Source organism: Hylaeus volcanicus, chromosome 4 (assembly GCF_026283585.1).
Source record: "Hylaeus volcanicus isolate JK05 chromosome 4, UHH_iyHylVolc1.0_haploid, whole genome shotgun sequence".
NCBI lineage: Eukaryota > Metazoa > Arthropoda > Insecta > Hymenoptera > Colletidae > Hylaeus > Hylaeus volcanicus.
In genome coordinates this window covers 7,908,277-7,909,512 of record NC_071979.1, presented here as the reverse complement: position 1 = coordinate 7,909,512, position 1,236 = coordinate 7,908,277, and the positions used below count along the sequence as shown (strand labels likewise).

General features: G+C 39.3%; 1 protein-coding gene across 1 annotated transcript in view; it reads left to right on the top strand.

Annotated features, from left to right (window-relative positions):
• The window catches only part of LOC128874990 (ionotropic receptor 75a-like), a 5,953-nt gene that overhangs the window by 3,971 nt on the left and 746 nt on the right, over positions 1-1,236 (top strand). The window contains exons 8-9 of the mRNA XM_054120247.1: positions 1-254; positions 453-659. The exon at positions 1-254 is cut by the window's left edge and continues 9 nt beyond it. Coding sequence (XP_053976222.1) covers positions 1-254; positions 453-659 — 461 coding nt within the window. The remainder of the gene's footprint in view (positions 255-452; positions 660-1,236) is intronic.

Below are 1,236 nucleotides of genomic sequence, written 5' to 3'. Positions count from 1 at the left end.
GATTACTTTCGGAAGAAGCGCTGGGATCCCCTGCCAGAGTCGAAGAGGTACTTGCCTATAGAAGAAGGCATCAGACAAGTCAGCCAAGGGATTCTAGCTTATCACACGGACCCCAATACCGCGTATCCTTACGTCGAGAGGATGTTCGACTCGAATAAAATCTGCGCTTTGACGGAGATACACTTGTTTAAACAATCTGTGATGGGCATGTACGCCAGTCACAATGGACAGTTCATCGAGATGGCGAAGATAGGGTGAGAGAACTTCGCGTTAACTCTCGCGTCTCTTTTATTTCTTTTATTTCTTTTATTTTACAATAAGTTTCTTATTGTAGTTTCTTTTATTGTACAATAAGTTTCTTATTGTAGTTTCTTTTATTGTACAATGAGTTTCTTACTGTAGTTTCTTTTATTGTACAATAAGACTTATTTGAGCGGGGCTATTTTTCATAGATTGACGAAGATGTTCAATACGGGTCTCCGTCATCGACAAATCAAGCACTGGTCGTCGAGAAAACCCCAGTGTCAACCTGACACGTTATCAACGAGGAGCATCACGATCTACGAGACTGCTCCCGCCTTGATTTTGTTGACGTTTGGCCTGCTAGTGGCTGGAGGGATTTGCATCGTGGAAATAATTGTTCACAGGCGTTCGATGAAGTGAGTACAACTTCGATAATTGTGTGAAAATTTATTGCATTTTTTCGACAAGTGGAAAAGTTCGGTTAATCGCTTGGCAGCAAGCGAACTTGGAAATTGATATAAATTTTTATATCTGCGTACTTGATTTATTGAATGAGGAGAAATTCTATCGGAGATCGAGTCGATTCCTTTTTTTCATTCTAGTGGCCATATAATTTGTTTCTTTATATTTATTTGGAAGTTTTCTGTGTAAAACAAAATCAGGTAGAACGAAGATCCTATCACAAAACGATCCCACCACAAAGTAGATTGAAAATTGTATTCAGACGCAACCGGGACAGGTCGCTAATGAAAAATTAATTAACTAATGTATTAATGTATACGATAGAGACTTTTAAACTACTCTTAAATATTTAGAAATGTTTCTATTGAAGTTTAATTCAATTAAGTAGAAAGACATTCAAATTTCCCGCGGGGAGATAGTGTCGCCATCTAGCGGTGGACATGCGAACTATTTTCGGAGTATGATCAGCGCCTCTAGCGGGAAAACGCTCAAGTTTGTCGCCGATTAGTTCCAGCTTGCAACGCTAGATGG